The following is a 25,950-nucleotide window of genomic DNA, read 5'->3' on the forward strand; positions in this document are numbered from 1 at the left end:
ACCTGCGGGCGCTGCCCAATGAGCGCGGCCGCCGCCGTCACGTGCCCGCCCCTATATAAGCGGCGGCGGCGGCGCGGGGCGCTCCCGGCGCGGGGCGGCAGCACCACCATGGCCCGGCGGGGCCGCGCCGCGCCCGTGCCGCCCGGCGTCCCGCGCCGCCCGCCGCGCTAGCGCCAGCGCCGCCGCCATGGGCTCGCACCTGCCGCCGCGCCCCGAGCCCCAGCTGGTGCTGCAGCTGGCGGCCGGGGCTCTGCAGGCGCAGAACTTGGAGGCGCCGGGCGGCGGCCTGGGGCCCGAGTGGCAGGTGCTGCTCGGGCGGGCGGACGCGCTGGCCTTCGGCGGGCGGCTGCACGAGGCGCTGCCGCTGTACCAGCTGGCGTCCCGCCACCAGCAGCTGCGCGCCGAGCAGCTGGAGAAGCTGGTGGAGTGCCTGGCGCAGAGCGTCCGGATCAAAGAGGGACTGCCCGCCGCCGGCCAGCCCGCGGCACCCCGCGAGTGGGACGTCTTCAGGTGCCGCAAATGCCAGGGCTTCCTTTTCGAGCCCGTTTCCTTGCCTTGCGGACACACGTTCTGCAAAAAGTGCCTGGAGAGGGACCGGGCGCCCGAGCCCCGCTGCGTCCTGTGCAAGGAGGCGGGCGGCGCGGCGGCCGGGCAGCTCCTGCGGGTCAATGTCATCCTCAGCAACCTGCTGACCAAGTGGTTCCCCTGCCAAGTGAAGGCTTCGCAGCTCCGGCACGAAGGGAACCTCCTCTACAAGGAGAAGAAACTCCAAGCCGCCCTGCAGAAGTACAACGAAGCGGTCAGCCTAGGTAAGGGCTCCCTCTCCCCGGTGCTGGTCCCCGGCTCCGCGCCGGGGGAGAGATAACTTTCCACCGGCCGGGGCTCGCTGCCGGCCTCCTCTCGTCCCGCCGAGCCCGGCGCTCGGCCGGGGATACCCCGGTGTCCGGGAGTGCGCCGGGGCCGCGCTCCCGCTCGCCGCCGGGTCCTGGGGCGGGCGTCCGGAGAGCCCGGAGGGGAGCCCCAAGGAGGGGTCTCGGCTCTTCGGCCCGCGGTGAAACTGGGTCAGGAGAGCAGCGGTTGCGTAAGCCCGAGCCTGCGGTCCGGCTGGGCTCCCCCCGGCCGGCGCCGTTGTGTAACCGGCGGAGCCCGCGGGGAGCGGAGCGCCGCGCCCCGGGCCGGGCTGCGGGCGCGGGGGATCCCCGCCGGCCGCCCCGGTGCGCGGAGCAGCCGCTGCCCCGAGCGCGACGGCAGCACCGGGGATGCGTGTCCGGGCGGCGGGCGTGTCCCGCACCCCCGGCGGCCCCGCGCTCCCTCCCCATCGCCGGGAAGCGCCTGCGGGGCTGCGCAGGGAGAACTTTTGATGCGGTCCTTTTCATCAGTTTGAGGAAAAGTGAGTCACGCTGCAAGTACTGTGTAGAAGTTAAAGGCACGGAATTATAGGGGAGCGTTTCACGGAAATGAAAATGTTCCGAAGAGCCCAGCCTTCCCCCAGCACACGGTGTGTCTCAGTGCTGCAGTGGGTGTAACTCGGTGATCATTGTAACGTGATTCTTCTTGCTGCTCCTTATTTTCGTATGTTTTGAGCTGTGGCATGAAAAGACCCTTATTTATCACTTAAAAACTCTGATGGTACCAATTTTGAAACTCCTCCCTACAGTATGACAGCATTCCTCCTGCTGTCTTAAATGCCTCCTGTGTGTTTCTACCAACCATCTGATCCTCAGCCAGTGCTGGTAATTTATTGTGTGAGTGTCTCAGCATTTATTTATGCAATGTTCTCTGCAGTTATATAAGACATAGCTGGCGTTTTGTCTAGAGTTGCCCAAAGAGATTTCCAGATTTAATTTAGTACATAGTTATTTAGAAACTGGATGTTCTGTGGGTTTGTGCAACTTGGAGATGTTGCACATGTGTTTTTAAAAAAATTTAAAAATTAGGAACAAAGCTTATGTAACTTATTTCTTTTTACCTAATCAACCACTTTTTCTATTTCCTACAGCTCCAAATGACCACTTACTATATAGCAACCGGTCCCAGATTAACTCCACTTTGAAAGCTTGTGAAGATGCATTGCACGATGCAGAAACAGCGTGCAGGCTCCAGCCATACTGGTTGAAAGTAAGTTCTGACTTCAGCTGTACTTTTATAAAGCCTTGATAGTGCCCTGAAATTGTTACAATGGTCAGACAGTGGAATCTGAGGGAGGCTTTAAGTCCTGTAACTTCTTGGATTCCTGCAATTTACAGGCATTTAACTATTAGATTCTTGAGCTTCCTGGGGTGAAGAAAGATAGTGCTAGTCCTGGAGAATGAGCTACGGCTCTTATCTTTGGCTTGGATGAATATCAATTTTGTGAACTCTCTAAAAATTGAATGCTAAGGACAAAATGACTGTTTTAGAAGGTGGATGTAGGGGAAGTAGATATTTCCAATATCAGTTGGGCTCAGGTGCTGTGAGAATCATACTTGCATGAGTGGAAGAATATCCTGTTTATGCTTGTAGTTTTCAGGACTGTTGTGTTTAGAATCTCAGGCACTGGTGGTGTCTAGGTGTAAGAGATGGTTATAGTGATTTTTCCTGTCTAATTTTTCCTTTTTCAGAAAGGTCTTTTGTACTTTCACTGTGGTTTTATTGCATACTCTCTTGACAAAAGCTGCAGCTGTGGATATGTTTCCTTGCAGGGTCACCTAAGGAAAGGACAAGCATTAGCTAATCTGGGGAAAACAGAAGAAGCTTTAAGGGAGTTTCTATTCTGCCTTGCTCTAGATACTGGGAACAAGACAGCGAAGTCTGAGGCACAAAAGGTGAGTTCACCAAATCATCTGGAACTGCACAGTTGTTTTCAGGGGCCTCTCATAAAGGAGGATATGATTTTTTTCCTTTTCTTCTTTCTCATTACTGCAGAGAGCTGGATGGAGATACACATCCAGACTGTTGTTCACATTTGAGTCATGTATTGCTGATCTGAAGATGGGAAGGTAGCAAGAAAATATACTCAGCAGCCATTCAGTGGAAACAGTTACAGTGTTAGCATCAAAAAATTTGAAGGAAAACTGAATTGTTAATAATTGCCCCCCACAGACTATTGTGATTCTCAAATTTCTAATTGATTCCTAGCCTGGCATTCTATTCCCAGTGCTGGAGTGCAGAAGAGGGGGAGTTGCTATTGAATGATGTATCAGGCCAGTGACTGGCAGAGCACAACACGCAGCACTCATCAAACTCCACTTGGGAGCAGCAGCTTTCTTCCTACTGCCAGTCATGCTGCCCGAGTGTCAGTGTGTGCAGGAGGTGTGAAAGAGGAAGCAGTCAACAAAGGAAGAGCAGTTTTAAAATAGTTTTTAGAGTTGCTAATAATTAATGCTAAATAAGCAAAAAAATGGCCGTGCAGTGAGGCTTTACTCAGATGCAACCTACACTGTATGTGAAGTCTTATATGGCTTTTGTGAATACTGCTGTTTTTCCCACCCCTCAAATCTCTGATAGCCTGTAAATCAGTATTTTGACATTTAATAATTTTTTTGTTGTTGCCATAGTTAAAAAGCTCAGTGTTGCAGTGATTACTTATGGCAATAAAAATACAACTGTGGCAGTGTATTTATGCCATTCTCAATCACTGGTGGGATGGGAACATTAGGGTTTCTATGTTCTGTAGCAAATAAGGCTTTCTAAGCACAGTAGAATTCTTATAGTAAAACTCTATTCACAAAAGTAACAGAGTATAACCTGAATGGTTGTAGTGAAATCAAAATTCTATCTCATTTTATATATGGTTGAGCTTTCAGCCTCTGAGGATTTTTTTGTCACTGATGTTTGAGGGTTTTGTTTGCTTTTTTCCCCAGTGGGTTCCATGCAGTCTTTCATTGTCATTATGTCATGATTGGTGCTCACAGTCATGCTGGAAGACTTTCTGTGCACTAGAGCAAAAAGACCAGAAACAAACAGATATGTTTCTAAATTCTGACTCCAAATAGCTGTTTCCAAGACATTTAATTTCTGAGCAGTAGGGTTCTGAGAAAAACTAGACTTCTTATGACTGAAAGAATTACTCATGCACTCATCAGACACAGAGCTCATCCATGATGCAATATTTTACTGGGTCATTTCCAAGGCTGTTCACATAACAGTGACATACTACATTTTACCAAATTCCTTGGGTGCAGTTGTGATGTTCTGCTTGTATTAATTGTCTGCCTGTGTTAGTTTGGACATAGTGTGATCCTGTGAAATCCTTTTTGGCTTTAAATAGAAATCTCAGCTGTCATGTGGCTTCCTCAGGCATCAGCAGGATCACCTCAGTAGTATGTTGAAATTAGTTTTTGAAGTGTGAATCTTCTGTTCAGGTCTGTTTCTTTCCTTAAATATTCATCTGATAATCTATGCCATACAAGAGGCTTCAAGCTGCTACTTGAAACAGATTTACTTATTTTCCTAGAGCAAATGAAAAAATGGCATTTTTCTACTGCCTACCTTTTTTCTATTCTCACATAAGTGAATTAAAAATAGCTACAGTTTACAATATCAGACACATTTACCCAACTGATCTTGGATTAAGCCTGTGAGATGAGTGCTTTCTGTACTAGTAAACTCCACTGAAAGGTGATGTGCAGCAAAAAAAAAAAAAAAACAAAAAAAAACAAAAACCACCAAAAAAAAACAACAACAACAACTCAAAAACATTTAAGAAAGATGTTAATAATTTCTGGTGAGCCCTGAACTGCAGGACAGAGAGGACAAAGCCATGTGTGTGTCACATCACAGAGAATGGTTAATAACTCTGTGGGCTTGTTTAACTCTGAAAATATTTCTTGCTGTCTGTTTGGCCTGTATTGCATTAGCTCTTGCACTTTTTGTTCCTACCCTAGTTTAACGGGCTCTTTAAACAGTTTTAACAAAATTCTGGATGCTTCTTTCAGCTATTCCCTTACTTTTTCATTTAGAGGTTGCAAGGAAGGAACTAAGCAGTGAAGTGTTCTGTTTTATATCACAGCTTCTACTTAGTTTGTTTTCACTGATCCCGGGAAATGCTCAGGAACACTTACCCGATATCCTGCAGCTGTTGTCACATCACTCTAGATTAAAGGGGAATCTCCTAAATTCAGTGGGATCTGGAGGCACCAGCCATAACCTACAAAGGTTGCTCAAGGTAAAGATCAAGTCTGATGTGTGGTTCTTAATTTGTTGTGTGTTTTGTGTTCACATTGGGAAGCCTTCTATCTGTTTTGCCTCTGGAAGACAGGAGGATACATTTTCTCAAATTTTAACCGAGTTTCAGAACATGCAAAACAGTGTTAACTTACTGAAGTCTCCTATTTGACTTTTTTCTTTAATAGAAGTCCTCTGTTCTGATAAATTTTATGTCATAAATGAGTGGGTTCTACTCCTGTAATTGTCTTTAGGTCTTTCAAGTAGTTGGTAGTCGAAAGGGGCTTCTGTAGATTGGATTTAGCTGTGAAAATGCTAAAATCTAGAGCTTCAACTTGAGCTATAGCAGGTGATGCCAGTAATGAAGTCATTCTATACTCAGTCTGTGCAATGCTTACAGGCTATTGGAGGGCTACATAATATATGGTAGCTACTTCATTACTTAATTAATTTAATTAAAATAACTTGCTTCATATATTCATAACAAAATAATGTCATGACAAAAGCTGTAGTTTTGTAAAGGGCTGCGGAAGTTTACATTGATAGGTTGGTAAGGATCACTTCTGCTTCACTGGGACCTGAACTTTGGGATGGGTTTGCATATATTGTATATTTACGAGAAAACTTGGCTAGTCCTTACAAACAGAGGTAGAGGTTTTGAGCTGCCTTGTTGAGACTGATAAGAAACAGTCAGTGACATTGCCTCATGGAAAGGTTGTTAGGATATTCTGACAAGAAACCCTTTTGCATGACTTTCACAAAGCCATTCAAGGGACAGCCCACTCATCTTTCTGCATGTTACACATCACAATCTGCAGTATCTGTTTTTGGGTCCTTGCAGGGAGGTGATGTTACAAAGCTGACAGGTGATGTCCTGTGCAGTGGCTGCTCACAGGATGTCCTGTGGCTGTAGTAGGATAAACCCTGAATGGTTTATCCTCTGAGAAAGGAATCTGCCTTGCAAGAGGAGGCTCTGGGCATTTTCTCTCTTATAATTTTTTTTTGTTTTGGTTTTTCTGTTGGTTGATACCATCACCATGATGTAAATAATATGCATTTTCCCATAGGTTCAGTGATAACAATATATTTAACAGGAAATCTAGCCACGTTTCTGCCTGAGTCCAGTTTCACAACCTTTGAACTTTAAAGCCACACAAAAGGTCTAAAATCCCTCAATGGTGGGGAAGGGAAATCAAGTTTGTTGGTTGCTTGCTTTTTGGGGTTTAAGTTTTTTTAATTAGGATTAGCAATTCTCAAACTCTTGCTTCTTGACCTACAATGTCCCTCCTGGTGATCTATAATATAAAAGATTTTTGACAGGTTGAGTTTTTTCTTTACCAAGTTGTTGGAAGATTGATCTAATGTCGGTCCTCTCTTCACACAGGTCAATGTGGAACAGAAAAAAGGTTTTTCCATTCAAGAGGAACCAAATGTAACTACTTCTGGTAGTTTGAGGAAATCTATACAAATTACAGAGAGCAAAAAGGACTACTCAGAGGAGGAGAACAAATTCACCTCCATGCCAGAGTCTACTTTTCTCCTCTCTGAGAAATGCAGCCTCCTGAAAAGGAAGTGCTGCTCAGAGGAGATGCGAAATGCTGAGGTGCCCTGCAAACTGATGAAGAAAGGTATGTTTAATTACAGGACAGGTTCCGTGGCATGCCACCCATGGAACAAAGATTCAGACAAAGAGGGACCAAATTACACTTTGCCTTTTGTATTTTCTCTTTTGCCTAATCAAGGCATGCATGTTGTGGAAGTTTTACTGTGTGTAGAGAGAAAAAGTCTAAACAGGGGCAAAGAAGGTTGGGTCGTGCTTTTCTCAGCAGAGTTCTGAGTCTTTTAAAGAACATCAGTGTTGCACATAGTCTTAGCACTTTCTATAATAATTTTAAAAGTTTAAAAGTACAAACTCTATTTGTTCTTGGTATCTGGCCTTGTTTTTATGCTGTGGGATGTATTTACAATGGCATGAGAGAAGAATTTGTCTCACTTTAGACTTTCAGTACTAACAAAGAATGTTTTGACATTGATTGTCAATGCAAGGCCAGATTGATCGCTCTGTAAGTGGGTATAATGTGACCAAAATTAAGGGGAGATGTGCTGAGTTGTGCCAAGGCTGAATTTGAAAATTTGCCTAGAAATTACTGTAATGATGCTTCATGGTTCAGTAATTTGCAAGTATATACAACAGACATTTAAATATCAGATGCTGGTATAAATACATGAGGTGGCATTGTGCTTGCATGGTTCTGCTCAATTACATGTTTTTTTTTTTTTCTTATTGATAGACATAGTTGATATTAGGGAAAATAGTACTGGACAACATATTCCATTTGAAGTTGTGGATCCATCAGATTTGGACTGCTCCCTGTGTATGAGGTGTGTTCTTTTCTCACAGATATCTATAGCTTTCCAGCTGTGTCTTCCTCCCTTTTATGACCTAGAGATTGTCTAGCTTGCTTGGTACTTATTTTTGCCTGTGACATGAAATTAGCTTTTACTGTGATTGTTACTCCAGTGATGCATTTTAGACCTTTGGCTCTGAGCACTGTTGATGAATGGGAGCTCTGATCTTCTCTGGGCTAGTGATTGCTTTGGAAAGGGCACACAAAGTCATGTGGGGGTTAAGTGTGTTAGTGAAGGTGTCTGAAATATTTGCTCTCACCATTGACACCCAGCCAGCCACTGACACAGTGCACAAACCTGGGAATTTGTGGAGCTGTTTGTCACAAAAGCACAAAATACCTAAAGAGACCACATCCAATGAATATTCCGAGTTTGCATGTGAAGTACTGTGTTGCTGCTATTGCAACAGGAGGATCTTGCAAGTAAGCAAGAATATGTTTTAACTCTCTTGCCTAAGACATGTGTTCCTCACTTTACTGAGGCAGTCACTCCATTTGCTTGATGATTTCTTCTTCCAGTTAAACAATAGTTATTCCTGAGAATAGCAATGGCTTAGTAAAACAAGTAGGAGTTGCCAACTGCATCTATTTTACTACTTGCTTTGTACAAAACATTTTCACTTTGGCAAATATATTATGTGGGGGGTTTTTAGTGACTTAGAAATATTGAGAAGGTGTTTCACTTGCTGCAGTAGGTGTTGCTTAGGTTGTTTGGTTTTTTTAACTACCCAGATTTATCTATAATTCATGTTAGGGTTAGTTTTGCACAATATTTTTTAATTCTTAAATAGCAGGTAGCCTCTTTAGGGATTTACTTCTGAAGGCCTGTGTTTTGAGAAATCTGGATTTTGTTGTTTGTATGCAGAAGAGGAGGCTTCAATTTGTTTCAGACAAATTGAGGACCAACTGCTGTATTGTCTGATTTACATCTGCTTGGAATAAATCAGATCTGCCCCCTCTCCCTCTGCCTGTCTACAACTGAAATATGTTCCAAAAGTTTTTGCAGCTGTCAAAACACTCAATAGTGCGAAGGGCAAAACTTTCCTCTAACAGAAAGCCACACAATTAGTCTTATATGGCTTAGTGATTCTGCTTGTTTATCATTGTGTCCACAAAGCATTTTTCAGGTGTTTTAAATAAAATTAATTAATCCTATTTTCTCATTCTCTATGTTAAATCAGAAACAGCTAGACTACAATAAATTTGTAAAGGAATTAGCTCAAGGATCACAGTTTCCCTTATAGAATAGAGGATGGTATAGGTTCTGTGCCTGGAATTGTAGTCCCAAATGCAGGCCTTGCCTCCAGAAGGATGTTAGCTTTGTAACATCACTGCACAAGGAGAGCTTGTGCTCAGGAAAGCTCTCCTAGGATCTTTCTGGTTATTTATGCAGATCTATTATAATTACTTCCTGCCATGTTCTTCAGAAGTACTTTGGGGTTTTGGTTCCTGAGATGCTCTGGACTAATTACCTAGTAACCTACTGACCTGTTCACAATTAACTGCAGGAGCTGTTATTAACCTGTTTGTCTGATGGAGTGGCAAAAATGTTATTGATCTACCTTTGCTCCAGCAGCAAGCAGAAAATACAAAGTAGTCAAAGCAATGTACTAGTGAGAAAAGAAGGAGCATTATTCCACAGCATTTGAGTTTCTGTGTTACAGTAGCTCAAAATAATGTCCTAACAGGTCTTGGTGTGTAGTGTTTCTTTCTGCAAGTCATGGAGCTTGTCTAGGTCCTCTTAGAGTTAGGAAAAGCTGCTGCTGGCTTTTGTTGGAGCTAGGGCGGACTTGGGAATCTTAAGAGGAGTATCTTGTCTTTATACTACATTTCAGATGAAGTCAGTCCCTACCAAATAATTACATATGCAATGCAGTGCTTCCTGGAACACAGGGTAGAGTTCAGTGTTTCACTTGTTTAAGTGAGGTTTCTGTTCATGGAACAGTTAACAAGTGTTTTCAATTACACCATCAAGTTGCAATAAGATAGGTGTGGCATTTTAGATACTATTCATGTGTTCCATTGCTTAAATGTCAATGTTTTAGTAACTAATGACATTTAATGTGTTCTCTATGGCAGTCTTGTTAGATGCCAATTGCATTCTTAAATACACTTATCTTGTTACAGATGCTAGTAAACGTGGGTTTACATATTTTAATTTCCACATGTTTAACAAAACATAGTGTACTGTTTTGATAAACTAATACTTTTAAGAAAAATGTTTAATTCACTTAAATTATAAGACTAGTATTTAAGACCTTAAAATATTTAGACAATAGGTTATAAAATACAGCACATTCCAGACAATTTAGTTTCTAGATTTGAATTGTTTCTATTTTTAATAAACTTCTGTATTATTTAATTTCCTTAAGGTCTTTATTGACAAGGAAACATGACTTTGCAATATTACATTACAATAATAAGAAAAAAAATCTTTACATGAAAATAAGTGTCATAGTGGTCCTTGAAATGGGTAAAGAATAGGTACCATGATACTTGGAAGACCTGGTCTTATATATGTAAATATTCTTCCAGATAAAACATGAACCTCTTGTCACTCATTTTCCAGAAAAGCAGTCCTTGAAGGTTAAAAACTCTATAAAAAAGAAAATACCTATTAGAGCTGGCAATAATAGAATCATGTCCAGTCCCAGTTTATTGTAATTACTCATGTGGACTATTACTGTAAATGGGTATTTTGTGCTTAGCTTCACACATACAAGTAATCACAAAAATTCATTAATAGTTGTGCAAGTATTGCTCAATTTCATTAGTGAAGTCAGATGATCCAACTTCTGGGTCTGTTTATTGCTCACAGATAATGCTGGCTTGTTGGAAGCTTGTGACAATATTGTCCCTCACACACTGAAGTCAGTTTATGGGCTGCCTTTCATGTTGGCTGGCAAGAACAAAGGGTTTTTAGGCTGAATAAATACAAAAGTTGGTTGAAGAAATGAAAAACAAGAAGCAACTTTACCCTGTAGTAGTCAGTAGTTAAGTTAGTGAATGAATTCATCTTTTTTTTTTATGGTAGCAGCTTTTTTCTTTTACTTTAGTACACGATATTGTTGTCTTTTTGCTCTTGGATTTTCCAATCCAGGCTCTTCTATGAACCTGTCACTACACCTTGTGGACACACCTTCTGTCTCAAATGTCTGGAGAGATGCCTGGATCACAACCCAAAATGTCCCCTGTGCAAGGAAGGGCTCTCAGAGGTAATACTTGGATTTTTTCAGCATAAGTTCAAGTGCAAGTGATAGGAACCACTTCACCTTCAGATAGCCTTGATATTTCCCAACACAAAGGAAATATTACATAACTCAGGAAGAATGTGACTTTTAAAATGCTCTTGTGAGTTGCCAAGCATGGTTAGTCTCTGTTCAAGCCTTAGGACCAGGCCTGTACTTAAGAAATCTGTAGGTGATTTTTGCTTTCCAGATTTCCTAAGTGAATGTCTGTAACACAGGGAATAATTAACAAAACAGCTCTTCAGTGGCATGTTTGACAGATGATAGAATCACACAGATCAGAAAATGGGGGAAATGGGTGATGCCCTTTGCACAGGCACCATGCTCTGTGCAGTGCTGGATGTTCTCTCTAACAGCTTGTGTGTGTTCTCACTGCAGTGCTTGGCTATGAGGAAATACTGTAAAACAGTGCTAATGGAGGAGCTAATAGCCAGATATCTTCCAGAAGAACTCACTGAAAGGAGAAAGATTTATGAAGAGGAAATAGCAGAGCTTTCCAAGTACGTAATCCATTTATGTAAAATCCCATCTCTAATTCTGCTGCTGTTGGCCGTGAGTGGCTCTGGCTGCTGTGGAGCACGAGCTGAGATGCTGATGGAGCTTCTTTCTCTGTACCATGTGATTTCAGAGCACAGGGTCCAGGGGAAACTGTGCTTGAGTGAGCATAAAAACTAGACACTGCTAAAGAATAAGGAGAGGTAGAAGAAATCCAGAAGGTTGCTTTATAAACAAAGTACAAAGCAATGCATCTGCTTTCAGTGGACTTCTATGAAAGACACAGTGAGAAGTAGTCTGACAGGATGGGGTTTGGAATATACTGGATAGGGAAGAAATGGGATTAGGGAAAATAAAATAAATAAAGCTATTTATTTATTTATTTTATACTAGAGAGCCAGTAATGCTTTCACAAGCAAATCCAGACATCTTAATGAAAAAATTATCTGCTACTAAGTGGTATATAATTTTCTAGATTATTTAGTCAGTTAAGGGGAAAATAATTTTAGCTTTTATCATTCCAGTAAGAATAGAAGTAAGCTTTTAACAATAATTTTAGCTTTCTTTCTTCCATTAAGAACATTATTCTAAAGATGCTATAATTTCTATTTACAGATGTCATAATTTTAAACAATATGAGACTTGTCTCAGTAGTTTGGTAAAACGTCATATCTGATTTTTCCTTTCCTTCTTACAGCCTAAATAAGAATGTTCCCATATTTGTGTGCACAATGGCTTATCCTACAGTCCCATGTCCTTTGCACATCTTTGAGCCCTGCTACCGGCTGATGATCCGGAGGTGCATGGAGACTGGCACCAAACAGTTTGGGATGTGCATCAGCGACCCTGTCAAGGGGTGAGTGAAGAGTTTGGACCACGTGGGGAGGTGCAGAAAGGTCCATGGCTGTAGCACCTGTGGTAGTTTTCCTGCAGAGAAAGTTTCTTCCTGCTCATGCAGGTTAAAGGCATTGAGAAAACAGAAGTTTCTCGCTTGAGCACTTGGATTCTGATGTGATGATCTGTTCTCTCAAAACACTCATAACTGAATGTGTGTAACATGTGACTGAGCTGCAGACCTCCTGTAATACATGAAAAGAAAATGTATTTTTCTCCTGCTTTTAAATCTGTTTTGGCACAAGAAATTGAAATGGCAGTAAGGTATCTTCTTGGGCTAAATTTCCTTAAGTCATGGGATATGTTTGTATCCTTTATATAATTATAGTGGAAGCTGCAGAGGTATAACAGGACCTTCACAAGGACTGGCTGAGCATTTACATTGAGCCATTTACAGTCAGTCTTATGTAATTTGACTTCAATGTTTGACTCTCTGTTTAGCTTTTCTTCCTTCTTTATGTTATAAACTTATGGGTATGCATAGTCTGTGAAAAGTATGATTTGCAGAAAATACCCACCTGCAAAGTAAAATCTGCTGAAATTGTGCAAAAACTTTTTTCTTCATAGATTTCCTAGTCCCTCCATAATGCTCATATTCTGAATTGCACTTGTCTTTCTCTGAACATATTAGGATTATGGAGAAAGTTTGCTTCTGATCTGTTTATCTTTCTGTTTCATAAGATGTTTCCTGTATTCCAAAACATCCAGTTAGCATTAATCAGATTAGACAGTCTGAATCTTCCTGATAGTTTTGCAAACAATTGTGGAATAATTTGAACTACAGCAGGTCAGTGCTATGAACAATAGAAATGAGCTGACATTGGTAAATACCTTTGTGGTAGGGACTGGCTGTATGGCAGCTCTGTGGAACTCAGGGTGGAGAGAATAAGATTTGTTTACTTGCTTTTGTTCTGATTTCAATAGGTTTGCAGATTATGGCTGCATTCTGGAGATAAGAAATGTTGAATTCTTTGCTGATGGTCGCTCTGTTGTAGACAGCATTGGCAAGAGGAGATTTAAGGTGATCCAGCACAGCCAGCGTGATGGATATAATACAGCAGATATTGAGTACATTGAGGATCAAAAGGTAGATTTAGAAATATTTCATTTAAACTGTATTACATGTGAAATTCTATGCATGTATTTAGTGAGCTTTTTTCAGTAGAAGCATGCTCTAAGCATATTTTTAGTGAGTTTTTTTTTGGTAGAAGTTTCTAATAAATTTGTAGTATTAAACAACTGCTTATGGTTAAGGTGGGACACATACTAGCTACACAAGCATGGACACACGCTGCCCATGTACTGTAGAGTGTTTCTGGTCTTTATCAGAGGACCAGACTAAGTGAATCCAGGATGAGATCTTGCTGCTCTTCTAGACAGAATAACTGCAGTTTATAAGAGCATGGAAGGGGAACATTATGCCATTTGTATGGAAGCCAGTTTAAAAATCCCCACTCAGGTAAGAAGCAGCAGGATTGGGTGCACCACAACCTTCAAAATTGCTTGCATTAATTATTAAGAGCTTTTGGTATGTAAGGGGACAATAAAATGTCTACTCTGAGGCTCTACTGATATTTTTTAAAAAAAAGCTTTGCACAATCTTTTTTTCCTGTTTTTGTGCAATATTTGTGTAAAGGTTTTTTCATGTAACAATACAGAAACTGCAGATTCTACCAATAGGTATTTTTGATTTAGAATACAGGCAGAGTGAAGAATTTGGATAGGGGAGAGTCATCAGAAGGGGAAACACCAAATAAACTGTCACTATTCCACAATTCTTTTGGCATACTTTTTTTCTCTTTTCCTTTCCCCTGCCCACCCCTGAAAATCCTATGCCTTCCCCAACATGCAGACTGAACTAACAGTGACCTTCCCCTCTCATTTCTCATTGCAGGTGCAAGGACAAGAGTATGCTGCATTACTTATTCTCCATGACTCTGTCTATGATCAGGCCTATACGTGGTTTAACTCCCTCAAGCAAGCACTCAAAAGTAGAATTCTCAGTCATTTTGGTCCAATGCCAGCTAAGGATCCTGACCCACAGGTATCCAGAATCAGTGGCTTATGTAACTTTTAGAGACAGAAATAGCAGGGATATCCGATAAGCTGGCAGGCATTGTGTTTTAAGATGAAAATATGAATACTCTGCATTTACCCCATGTAAGCTGAGCCTCTAAATTCTGTTGCCACACACCAGTGGTAGCACAGTTGCAAAGAAAAAGTTTATATTTAATGTTGGTAACTTTTGGAGACTATTTATCTCACTGCATTAATCCCAGGAGACTGAATGGCCTTTTTGCTCCTCTACTTCCCCAATTAAATGACTGAGAGTAGACAGGCAACTGGAAACTTTTTACTTTTGTTAAAGGACTGCAAATGGTGGGGTCCTAAAATAACAGAATATAACAACAAGTGCTAAGTATTGAGGCAGTGTCATAAAGTATGGAGAAGGAATCCCAAAGATCTGGGTCAGTAATAACATGTAAAGAAAATAGATTTTAAAAAAATCTAGAAGGCCCAGACTAGAAATTGTTAATAGTAACTAACAACTATAAATTTATAGCAAACAATTTATAAGTTGTAGTAGTAACTTACAGCTTATATAATTAGTAATTTATTAATTGGTAGTAGTAACTAACAATTGCTAGTAATAGAAATGCCTTTAACATCCTATTTTTAGGAAAGATGCCGCTTGTTTGTAACCTGCTTCAGGCCAACCAGTAATCACAAGCCATTAGGCTGGCAATGAAATTATCTGCTTGCTACATTGCTATAAAAACCTGTTTTGAGAGCTAAATCCTCAAAACCAGGACCTGACCAGCTGTATGAATCCTGACTTCTAATTTATTTTTTTTCCCCCAACTGCAGGCAAACCCCAATGGGCCAGCCTGGTGCTGGTGGGTCCTGGCTGTCCTCCCCCTTGAGAACAGAGCTCAGCTGCCCTTCCTCGCCATGAAGTCGCTCAAGGACCGCCTGAGCGGCATCAGACGCGTCCTGGCGTTCATGTCGCGAGCCAGGGCGCGGTGATGGTGAGGAGCAGAGCTGCGGCGGCTCCCGCAGTCCTTGACTGCCTCTTGTACCTTCATCTAACTGCAATAATGTCTTACAGATCTGAGTGTCAGGATGTTTCAAGCCTGAATTTCAAAGAGAATAACTTATAAAGAGCAGGGGATGTTTATGGATACTTCAATAGTTTCCGTTTGGAACTGAGACGAGTATTCAATCACTGCACTGCTAAATTAATAACAAATGTGATAGAACAAAAAGTGATCTTGTTTGCCATAAACCTTTTAAAAATCTTAAGGGTTTTTTAATTTATTTTATTTTTATTTTTTAGTGGATAAAGGATAAACTGTGCAGTTTAATGTGAAGCAGAAATAATAAGGTTAACATGTTATTTCAGTGAACTGCAAAGTCTTTTATTCAAATGGTTCAGGTTTTATATAGCATTGTGTAAAATAATGTTCACAACTTCTGTTTGATAATTTATTTTTGCACTATGATTTTTTTGTTTCAAAATGTATATTATTTATGTGTTCATTCACTAAAGGAAAGTGAGCTGCTCTATTTATAGTGGTTTTACCCTGTATTTATGACTGGGGGCAAAAAGGATGATTCTTGCAGTGCAAAAGCAACTGCTTTGATAATTTTTCAGTTATTTGTGTTCAAATACTTTGAATGTTTTTCTACTCATCCCCAGTTCTGCTGTAGCTTAAGAACACCCCCAAAGCATCCTGCCTTGAAGTCTTTGAATACACAGATTGTCTGAGTTAATTCAAGCACAGCTGTTGAAGGTTCATCCTATGCTTGTGGCGAGGTTTCTGATACAACCAGCCAAGCACCTGCTTAAGCATGAGTTTATGTGCTTGGGTAAATTCAAGTGCTGATGGTTGATATCAGTGGTGACAGAAGGATCTAACCCCTAATATTTCACAGAACAGAATAACTTGAAGTTGAATTTATATCTGAACTCTTTCTTGCAAAAATGGACAATGGCTACAAACAACTGGGAAGAAAGAGCTGCAATATATGGAAAGTGGCTTATCCTAGAGAAAACTGGAAGTACTGGTGTCATTTCATTGTAGGTTAATACATAGATTTTTTTTTTTCCCATCAACTCTTGTTGCTGTTAAGATGAGTTTTATTTCTTTTAATTGTTTGGTGGGATTTGGCTTTGGAGTGTGTGTATGGGAGGGGGAGGGGGGAGTTATTTTGAACTGTAGGACTCAGAGTAGATTGTGTCACATAAGAAGGAATATATTGTAATAAATGCTATTTATTTCACTCCAATCTTCAGGTTTCTGTTAGCTTCGAATTTCTACCCAGCCATTGCTTTTCTCTTAAGAGATTGGGTAGTGTTGCTAATAATAGTTATCTCCCAAGGAAGGCAAGTGAATTTTAGCGTGATTACTTCTAGCTCTAAAGCAGGTAAAAATAGGGCAGAAATGAGAACAGGAAGTATCTTGGTTTTGATTTTTTTTTAAATCAACAGTTCATATACTTGTTTTACTGCTTGTATTGCTTACAGTGTACCACTTTCTGGGACTGCTCCCTCCATCTGATTTTGTCTTTCACTGATTTCAATGTGAGCAAAACTGGGCCTTTTATTCTAAGCTACTGTTCTCCTTTTCAGTGGCACAAACTAGAATGAAGTGAGAATGTTATGGAATGCTATAAATTTCTTTGGTTTTTTTAATGCAGGATAGCACTGCCATGTCATGCCTTTATGAAAAAAAAATGCAGTAGAATTTAATGTAATTTTTCTGTGTGTTTTTCCATTATCTCATCAGAAATATTTGTTAGAAAAGTAGTTTCCATAAAGCTACCTTTGTTCCCCTTTTGTTAAATTCTGTTGACGTTTTTTATAAGGGTACCAAAGAAACAAATGGAAGACAAACATGTTTCACCCTTGTGGTGCACATGGAATCTGTATCCTGTTTGCATTGAGCTACTTTGGAAATGCTGTAACTTCCTTCCATACTGCTGGATTGCTGCACTTCCTCCAGGAGTGGTATTTGGCATGCTGAAAACAATGTATAAAAACACCTACATGTTCTGAACAGTACCAAGTGATGGTGGCTGACACCTGCTATGGCATTTTGTGTTCATAAGTCAGCAAAGTGATTTCTACTTGTTTGGAAGTGAAGCTGCATTAAATGCAATTCTTCCACAAACCATTATGTACTGTTGCAGAGCATAAGTGTCTTGTATTGCTCCCACAGGAAAAAAAGCTTCCACTGTTGTTACTCTTATCTGTGAGAAAAGAAACTTAAATACCTAATTTAAACTGTTTTCTCACTGATGTAATTACTTTTTTATCCTGCATGCTATGTCTCCTACATACTTATTCTGCCTAATTTGTTGTTTTAGAAAAGATGTCATGGAAAGAATCCTTGATTTTTAAAGATGAATATTGTCTTTTCTGTTAGCCTTGAGTAAAGCTGCCAGAATTTCCAAGCAGAGACTTGTGTACATGCCCTGCATTGTGAACACCCAGGGCATTTGTTGCAGTCTGGAAACACTGGACCTACTGCACAGGTGATCTGCATATGCACAACAAATCAAAATTCCATCTGTACAGGTATAGTAGTATTCTTGCTGGGGCTGCTCTATGGCCATATGTCCTAGATTAATGGCTAAAGTCTGCAAATTCCATTAGAAATTAAAATCAATACTGAGAAAGATATATGCTGTCCAGGAAAAACTGGACAAGCAGTATCCTTAGCCTTCGTTATGTTGAGATGGTAAAGTTTCAGTAATGATGCTTAAAATTAAAAAAAAAAAATCTAGGTTTGCCACACTACCACTGATTTTTTTTCAGTTGCATAAATAAGTGCAAGGATGCAAATGCAACATTTATCACAGGCATGAATAAACAGCTGAACAGATTTAAAAATACCTTCAGTTTAATTATAGAAATAGCATTGATCAGATACAACACTAATTGGGGGAATATTTTATTTAAGCTGCTCACATTTTTCTAGACACCAAACCCAGTTTTATAACCAGTCTTGCTCATCTGCTAAAAACAAAAAGCTGAACAAATCAAATCATGATTCAAACTTGCATTTCCTGTGTGGTCAGAAGTATTGAATAGTCATTGTGGGGGCATAGGTAATGCATAGGCTGCTTAGACAGTAGTTCAGTAGTTGTCATAATGAAATGATAAAATGGTGTGATAGGCCTTTATGCTAAGTCTTAAGTGGCATTTTGGTGTTAGCTGTAAAAGTTCCTCTTGCTTTTGGTCTGTAATTACTCTAAGTGCTGCTATCTTCCATGACGATGTAGCAATAAGAGATGGCAGCTGTCAGACGTGTGGCTCGCCCGTCCTGCATGACTGCTCACTGACAGAGCACCTCAACCATGGATTTATTAATGCAGAAATTGTTTTAATCTAAAAAAAACAAGTGGATTTGGATGTAGCAGGTCTGTCTTAATCTGTGCTGTAGAGAAAGAGCTTCCTAGAGTTGAGTTCTGGTTTAGATGGTCTTTTCACAGAATCATAGAATCCCAGGTTGGAAGAGATCTCAAGGATCAGCTGGCCCAACTTTTTTTGGCAAAAGCATGGTCAAGACAAGGTGGTCCAGCAAGCTATCAAGCTAAATCTTACAAGTGTCCAATGTTGGGAAATCCAACACTTCCCTGGGAAGATTACTCCAATGGCTGATTGTTCTCATTGTGAAAATTTTTCTTTTTAATGTTTTCTACTTGGTGCTGAAGTTTTACTGGTGTTTAAATCAGTGACAGGAGTTGTATTTAAATGCAATGTTTAGGAATGGAGAACATGTTCACAAACACTTATTTAAAAAAGAAAGTTAAAATTAACTATAGGGTTTTTGTGCATAAAAACCCCATGGACCTATATGCACTTAGGGTAGTGCTCCCCATTTCCCCCAAGTCTGACATCAGATGAACACAATCCCTCTCTTCAACCCCTGCTTAGTTCTCATTTAATTCTCAACTGAATCTGTAACAGTGCAGCATGTAGTTTAGGAGCTGGGGTTCATTTCCAAAGCCCAGTAAATCACTGGAAGTCTTATGGCAATAGCAAAATGGTAGTTTGAAGAAAGTCACTCTCTTGAAACACTTTACTAAATAAATATTGTCTGAAAGAAGAAAGAAACTAATCTGCTTAGGCAGAATTAAAATGGTGGATAACAAAAGCCTGAACTATTACATTGACTTACTCATCCAGGTATCATGTGAAGTGCTTACTGATGTTGGATTTTCATAAGGTCTAAAGTAACCCTCACATAGAAGTGCCTGTATTCTGTTATTGCCATTCTTGAGCTTTTTAATAGTCATAGCCATATATTTTATAAATATAAAACATATGCAGCTTTTAATCTTTACATTCAGTTTGCAGAACAAAGGTTTACAGAGCAGAAGTGTAGCAAAAACAATGTAATAGCTTCTATAATTCCCTGATAAGGAACGGGAGAAGTACAAAAATGAGGAGCAAAAGACTATCTGTGTAAGATGTCTTAATTTGGAACCATATACTTGTCCAATTTAATTCCATCAAGCTATGTGGTTACAAGAGTGCCAGAAATATATCTATCAAGCCATTTTAAATAAAATGTTTTGTGGACTTGTATATTCCATTTGTTTGTAAAACATCCTTTTGTGCACTGTAATGAACTTGAAATGAAACTTAAGTTATACTCTCATATCACTGGACAGAATAGTGTTCAGCTACCTCTACATAAGTTTGAAGTAATTTGTTTTTTTCCAGATTTGTTTGCATTGTCATATAAAATATATTTTAAAAAAAATCATAGTCCAAAGAACCTGTATGTTTGTAGATGTACTTATAACTATGTTGTACCAACAAAGTCTGTGTGGAGAGTTGTTTCCTAATTAAAATTTTTGTCTTCTTTACTCTTTGGCTTGCATAACAACTACAGAGGCAAACAAATATTACACAGGAGCTGCTTTTTGCAGGTGTTTTAGATAAAGGAATAAAGAACAACTCCTGTATCCTGCAGTCACACAACAACACTTGAAGTCAAGAAGCCAAACCATAGAAATTAAGCTGTTCAGATGTTGTGAAAGAGGACAGCAGGTGCTGCTGTTTTTTTGGGGAGGTTTTGGTCTTGGTTTTGTTTCCCCTTCTCTCTTCCTTTGTTGCTGTGGTAAAGTAAAAAGGATGGGAGCTGGAAAAGGCCTGGTTTACTGCACTACCCTGCACTTCTGTGGGCTTTGGTTCCTCTGCTGCATTACTATTTGCTTTACAGGTTGCTGTGCTTTAAACCTGTGACCAGGATAACTTTTCATTTACTGTCTCAGGCACAAGTGCATCCCAGCCACATCTGAGCTGTGTCTGTGTGGTGGTGAAAGAACTCTTTTCAGTGATGACCACTTGAGAAATTCCATAGGGCTCCCAAACTCAACTTCACAGACAAAGCTAGAGAACACCTTTATTCATAAACCTAATACTAAGAGTTTATTCTACAAAAAAATGAAGATTTGAACATTTTTTGCAAGTTTTATATATGTATGGACTGTTTCATTTGCCTTATCATTTAAGCAAGTTGTAGCATGCTTGTGACTTGCTGCCTAAGCCCCAGCCACTGCTGGGGTCAGAGGTTGCCTTCCTGGCTGCTTATGTAAGCTTGTTCAGGCTCTGCATTTAGTTTAGAATCCAGGGCATAGGCTAAGGTGAGCCTACAACTCATTATGTCAAGGCCCCTGTTATCTATAACAAAATATATTTGTGTCTGATCAGATCAAGTTTTGGTTAAAGTGCATTTTCATCAGGAAATAGTAAACAGCCAAAACTGGACCTTTTATTTGGAGCATGTTGATTTAAACTATTGTTTCTAAGTCATAACTTTAGTTTTGAAAGCTTTAAGAGTGGTTATTAAAAAAAGGGGGTTAGATGCAATATGAAACAGAATTTATTCCAAATATAGGATAGCAAAATATTTCCCAACTACTTTCTCACTATGTCCTCGTTTTATAACCGTACCTACACAGATTGATTCAAATGGTATTTGAAATATGCTAAAGTCATCCACACTTACATAATGCTTCATATTAAAATGATCATTAGCAATTTTGGATGATTTCTATCCTGTAAAGCAGTTAAAGGAAAGCCACTGCTTCCAGTCAGCCTTTGCTCCCAGTTCCTTGACACAAGAGCCTGTGCTGACTTTGCTGTGCATGGGATCAGGACCCTGTGCCCTACTGGGCAAAGGGACATGGGACCTGCCACAGCTTCCAAATGCTGTCAGTAACATGCTTGTATTCTGTAAATGAGATGCCACAAAATCCTGGAACTTCTCTTAAAGTGCCATGGTTCTCTGTGTGACTGGGTGAAAGGCATAATGGCAACAGTTTTTAACTTCAAAAGAGGTGCTGACTTCTTAATTTCAACAGTTCTTTGGCCTCTACTGTAGGAACCCTGGATTACCTGGTCTTTGCTCCATGCTACTCACAACCAAGCACAAGGTAAGGAATGCCATCTCTCAGCCTCTTGGCCACATGTACAGATGAAAGAAGACTAGAATCTGCTTTACTAAATATTGTAGGGCTAGGATGGGTTTTTAAAGGTCTTCCTGATTTTCAAACAGGCTTTTATCATCAGTCACCAGTCATCAATACCAAGCTCTCTAAAACCTACACAACAGAAGAACTGGCTACTTCATGCTTACTAGACAAGAGTAATGTTACATTTTAACCACATAGATAAATTGTATATTGATACCAAAAATTAATATACAGAGGCTACTAGAAAACTGATGGAAAGGACAAGCTTTGCTATGAAGACCAGCCTTCAGCTGACACATACTAAGTAGTTTACTTCTCAGGACAGGATCATTTTCAAGTTGCTAAGGCCCAAAAATCACTGGCTGGAAGAATCTATATAATGAAAGTATGCACATGCTGTCAATACCTGTTTTATGCTAGTGTAACATTTGTTTCAGTAGATCTGCTCTTGATTTATAATTCCATATAAATGAAAGTAGAATTAAGCTATTTATGTAAGGGACTTTATTTATATAACTGACTTATGCTGTATTATGTGATGGCAAAAAAAAACAAGCACATGTCTCTTTTGTGTTTTCTATGAGCTACAGAAAGATTTTGTAGAAGTAATGCTAGCAATAAACAGTTTTCTCTATGAGACATGAGAAATTCATTCTCATCCACAGGGAGGTTTTATCATGAGTGGAATACAGGGTAATAGATGATACGATAATGTGGAAGGATTTTAGCAAGTCTGCAGACAGTCTAGAAAATGTGAAAGCTGCACATCACAATTTAGACTGCAAATCAGTTCAACAAAGCAATTGTTATTCAGGCTCTTCCTTGGATGAGTCAATGATTTGTACTGTGACTATTAGTACTGAATGTACCATCTAAAATTCATTTTGAAACATTACTGAAGCATTAATGATTTTAAAATTGGTTCTACAATTTATTTTTTTTTTATCAATGAGAAGTCCGAACACTATCAAGGCTAAAGAGCGTAACAGGGATTTTCAACATAGCGGAATTAGGGTTTTTTTCCACACGCTTTTACATTGTTTTTACTCCTTAGTGAACAATGACTATATAATATTCAGGAAATCAGGGTCAGTAGAGTAAATGCTTCTGTAGCAATGTGGCAGACACACCTTTCATAACTCATAAAGTCACTACTGGAAAGGCACAACTGGGTCACAGAAGTGCATGGTGGGATGCTGCTTTCCAGTTATGCAACCAGGGTAACTAAAGGTTAGAGCAAGTACTTGAATAACGAGCTTTTTGCCAGAAAGAGTGGAACAGAAAAACAGTGTTTTTAAATGCTGGCTTCTGAGCAGCAGCCGCCTAACGTGTCTCGTTAGGAGTCATCAAACCGAAATAGAACCGGATGCGTCAGAACTTTGAAGAATGGCAGTTCAACATCCCAAAAGAAAAATACATCTGCTTGTATTCCAAAAGCAGATTCTACCGGTTCTCTCTTTCCCACAGATGATACTAGAGACATTTGCAGCATGCTGCTCCACTTTTTCTCCTGGCTCACTGTAACTGGCTTTATCACTCATCTCATCTTGTTACTTTCTCCATCATCCAGAAACATTTCCTACTTTAAGGAATTCCAGTTTGCCCCATTCTCTTTGCTCTTTCCATGCCTATGTCACTGGATTACTGCTAATAAACAAAATTAGTGCAGAATTCTTACCTAACTTCTGACAGAGGAAAGAAGAGAGGAAACTTTGTTTCCACACTAATTTTCTGAGGTTTGGAAGGCTAGGACCATAGCCCAAGGGCACAAATCATGACATAACCAGCAACTAACTCCCATCAGGTTCAGGGATATTAGTTACAAAAACCAAAGGCCACTGCAAAGAGACTAAAAATGGTGGTCTTTTAATCACAATTACATGTCCTGTTACAGCTGCACACCAGATAAATATATTAATCAAAATGACCTCATTTTAGGCATGCATAGCAGTGTGTTATATAACCATGTTAAGTATGCTATTTTATTTTCCTCCCGCCAAGGAGAAATGGTATTTGTCTCACAAGAGTTCCAAATAAGTCTGGTTATAAAGTGATGGGGAAAAGAACAGGAGGGAGAGACAAAAGTGAGAGGATTAATAAGCAAAATGACTCATTTCCCAAGTGCAGAGGTGATGTTACACTCCACTTCTATCTCACGAGCTCTGTAGGAAACTAATGTTGTCAGCAGCAGTCTCATCATTCCTAACATGCCCAGTATTTCTCAGGATGGGAAAAACAGATGTGTGACAAGGATGGACACTAGATCTTTTGAGACCTCATTGCTTCACAGCATTCCTGATTTGTTTTCAAAGCTGTTTTTGAAGGCTGCCTCCACAAACAAGGATTTTTCAGAATCCCCATCACTATTTTTGTTGCTCACTTCTTTGGTGAAAAGTGGCATTCAATTAATTCTTTTCTAGTGCTACTAATAATGCTTTAAACAAGCTCAAAAGCACCCTTAAAAGTAGAATACACCCCCCACACACAACAAGGCTGAGACTTGTCTAGATTCATACTGCACTACAGAAAAAAGGCCCAAGAGGCGTACATTTTTGCAATATAAGATCACTCAGCCAGAGAACTCTGATAAGTGCTGAAAATGTGAAAAACAAATGGCAGGGTATGCATTTCCCATTTGCTCAATACACACACATAAAAGAAACACTGTGTAGGCTTCACTGCAGCATACCAGTGCGTCCAAAACTCAAAGGTTAGTTACATAAATGATAAGGCGTGGGCTTAAATGCTTCATTCAGCTTGTTAATTACTTGCTTTGTGGCCTGAGCCAATGTTCTGAAGCAGGTTCATCCAATATTGTGCTGCTTCCTCTGAATTTTCATTTACTGTGTTAAGCTGAAGTGCTGGGAACAATTTGTTGCAATACCTAGGAAGAGTCTGTTTTCTTTTCAACCAATTCACAGAACAAACTTACTCAGACTAATCCACAGATGCTCTTTAAATGTCCTTGCTATTTCAGAAAATTATGAAATTTAATTCTTTGAGTATTCTTCTTAAACAAGGGAACTGCTGGCTGCATAAATATGCATGTGTTATTGGCATATGTTTGAGGGTTCCTTTTTTGTGTTCTTTTCAATCTACAGATCCAATGTGGGGAAATGAATGGCAATGTGTTAGAAAACTCTCAAAATGCTTATTATGTCTCTGTCAGAATATGAGAAGTTACATTTTAATAGCAGGTGATAATATTTCCACCTTCAATTCAGTTAACTGGGATACCTCATTGATAAGGCTCTTTAATGCCAAGGCTAAGAACAAGACCTCATTACTGAACAGCCCATCCCAAGCCAGAAAAACCAACTATCTACTTCTTGAGATGTGCAGGCAGAAACTGGAGTTTAGAATTCCTTACGTCCATGGAAATAAATCCTATTGTGTTCAGAGAAAATTGTAGTTTTACCTCAAGATCTCCCCTCAAGATTGCACCTGGGAAACCTGAGATTTACATCTAACTAAACTTCCCAACCTGCTTTGTTTTCAGCAGTGTATACTTGCAGATAGCTTGATTTGCAACTCAGACATGGACTAAGAAGTCTGTGGAGACCCTGAATTTAACAGCTACAATAATGTGGAAGCAAACTGAACACAAACATCTCAGAAGTTCTTGACTACCTGCATTTTAAAAATTAAGAAACATCCTTCAAACATCACCTTTATGTTTCTACATGGAGGCTCCATCTTTTCTTTCTTTGGTAAGGATGTCACTTAGAGATTTCTGAGTCACAAATGCAGATTAGCATTTGGATTTGAATTACATATCAAAAAAAGGAGGCTGACTGAAACAGAAACCTCATCCAGTCCATTATATGGACCAACTGCAAAACACAGCTGCAAATCTGGGCTGAAGCTCTCTGGCTGTATGGACTGCTGAGGGAAAGGTGATGACATTATCATGTTGCCACCCTATGTAAAACCTTATTTCTGTATCATTCTCCAGACTTTCAGGAGTACTACTTCTGAAGTTGCTCATTCCTTTAGTTTCTTCATTTCCTATTATTTTCCCTTCTTCTACTGGCTTGCTGTACTTTGCACATTTCCTTATTTACTGCCCTTGGGTCATATAATATCATTTCATCAATATTTTACTAGAATTATGTTCTACTTGAATCAGTACAGATTTCTACTTAAAAATTGATGCTGCAATATGGTCCCATGTTTCTATCCTAATGCACCTGTTCCTCTTAAGGTACAATCCCTCCATGTCTTAATACCTTCATTCTTCACATTGTTCAGAACAGCAGAGTAGTCTA

General features: G+C 39.8%; 1 protein-coding gene across 3 annotated transcripts; it reads left to right on the forward strand.

The window, feature by feature from the left end:
- Window positions 1-187: 187 nt before the first annotated feature.
- Window positions 188-20,071, forward strand: LONRF3 (LON peptidase N-terminal domain and ring finger 3). 3 transcript variants are annotated; one of them, XM_012573125.5, is made up of 12 exons: window positions 188-809; window positions 2,000-2,118; window positions 2,682-2,804; window positions 4,991-5,146; window positions 6,530-6,773; window positions 7,437-7,527; window positions 10,654-10,768; window positions 11,180-11,301; window positions 11,994-12,152; window positions 13,115-13,277; window positions 14,085-14,234; window positions 15,059-20,071. In XM_012573125.5, exons 1-12 carry the CDS (start codon window positions 188-190, stop codon window positions 15,215-15,217), a joined length of 2,223 nt encoding a protein of 740 aa, XP_012428579.5. In that variant the 3' UTR covers window positions 15,218-20,071. The 3 variants fall into 3 exon arrangements, with proteins under 3 accessions (XP_012428579.5, XP_072785213.1, XP_072785212.1); XM_072929112.1 differs by lacking the exon at window positions 13,115-13,277; XM_072929111.1 differs by lacking the exon at window positions 4,991-5,146.
- The last annotated feature ends 5,879 nt before the right edge of the window (window positions 20,072-25,950 follow it).

The sequence above is a fragment of the Taeniopygia guttata genome, chromosome 4A (genome assembly GCF_048771995.1).
Source record: "Taeniopygia guttata chromosome 4A, bTaeGut7.mat, whole genome shotgun sequence".
NCBI lineage: Eukaryota > Metazoa > Chordata > Aves > Passeriformes > Estrildidae > Taeniopygia > Taeniopygia guttata.